This window comes from Gavialis gangeticus, unplaced genomic scaffold, assembly GCF_001723915.1.
Source record: "Gavialis gangeticus isolate Ggan-Ray unplaced genomic scaffold, GavGan_comp1, whole genome shotgun sequence".
NCBI lineage: Eukaryota > Metazoa > Chordata > Crocodylia > Gavialidae > Gavialis > Gavialis gangeticus.
The window spans coordinates 1130444-1131763 of record NW_017729018.1 but is presented as its reverse complement, the minus strand read 5'-3'; the positions used below and the strand labels follow the sequence as shown (position 1 = coordinate 1131763).

At 46.3% G+C, this 1320-nt stretch overlaps 1 protein-coding gene across 1 annotated transcript in view; it reads left to right on the top strand.

Moving 5' to 3' along the window:
- Window positions 1-216: 216 nt before the first annotated feature.
- LOC109294669 (kelch-like protein 23) overlaps window positions 217-1320 on the top strand; it is an 18144-nt gene continuing 17040 nt past the window's right edge. Inside the window, exon 1 of the mRNA XM_019513117.1 lies at window positions 217-250. Coding sequence (XP_019368662.1) covers window positions 217-250 — 34 coding nt within the window. The remainder of the gene's footprint in view (window positions 251-1320) is intronic.

Sequence of the window (1320 nt, the reverse complement as noted above, 5' to 3'; positions counted from 1 at the left end):
CTCTATTTTTAGCTTGAAAGGAGCAAAGTGTGGAGACAGAGTAATTTAAGGACGAGCAAATTCTGGAAAAGCAAAGGAGACAGAGAGTAGGGTCTATTTTTAGGAAACGACTGTCTTGTCCTATTTTTATCCTAGTCACATTTCTAGAAGGCTCACGTAAGCCAGGGGTGCATAAGCAAAAGTAGTTAATTTTAACTCACCCAGCAGACGACTGACATGGACTATGCACAAAAGCCAGAGCAACTGGAATGTGAGGCAGAACAAGTTGCCGACACGGTTCTAGAGATTGGAGAAAGACTTTTTCAGGTCTGCCGTAGAGCATTGTCACTTCACAGTAGGTATTTTGAAGCAATGTTTTTTGGAGGCACTAGAGAGAGCTCTGAACGTCACATAGTAATCAGAGGAGTCGATGCAAAGCCTTTCCAAGTACTTCTTGAGTTCACTTGCACAGCCAAGGTGCTCATAACTCAGCACAATGTTACCAGCTTACTAGAAACAGCCGATTTCCTTCAGTTTGACAGTGTGAAAAAGTTGTGTGAAAAGTTTCTGGAGAGGGAGCTGCGTGTTTCCAACTGCCTGAATCTGATGGCCTATGCTCAGCAGTTTTTCTGCCCAGAGCTTTATGCATCAGCTGTCAGCGTTGCTCTCACTCACTGGAAAGATGTGATGACTCAGGAAGAATTTAAGGAGCTTTCCAAAGAAACACTGATGCAGCTCCTGCAAAGTGACGACCTCTTTGTTCCTCAAGAGGATTTGGTTTTTGACAGTGTGGTGAAATGGATAATGGAGGACCCAGCAACAAGGGAGGAAGACTTCTTGGATTTAGTAGGACAGGTCCGAGTCACCTTTGTGAGTCTTTCCTTTCTTGATATCTTGGTGAAACGCAGCAAACACCCGGGAGAGAAAGACACTTTTTCCAGGCTGATAAAGAAGTTAGACAGCTGCCCTCCACCTAGCTGGCAGAGTGTGAAACTGTTTCCTTACACTAGCAGGAAATACGACAATTTATATGTTCTGGGAGGAAAGCATGATGAAGAGAAGCAAGAACTGTTTCTATTTCAACCTAAAACAAACACCTGGCAACCTCGCTCTCCACTACAGCGCAGAAATCTCACGCAGTATGCAGTGGCAGCATTAGGTAACTCCCTGGGATGTATGTGTAGCCAGGAGAACCCACAACAGCAGATGGCTCAGTGGTTGCTAACAAACAAAATTTTCCATAGCCCCCCTGACTCTTCCCAGCACTGCCACTGCCGCATGGCCCAAGGGCCGTGTGGCCAAACAGCCAAGCTGGGAAGAGCCTGGCACTGCCCTGCCCCC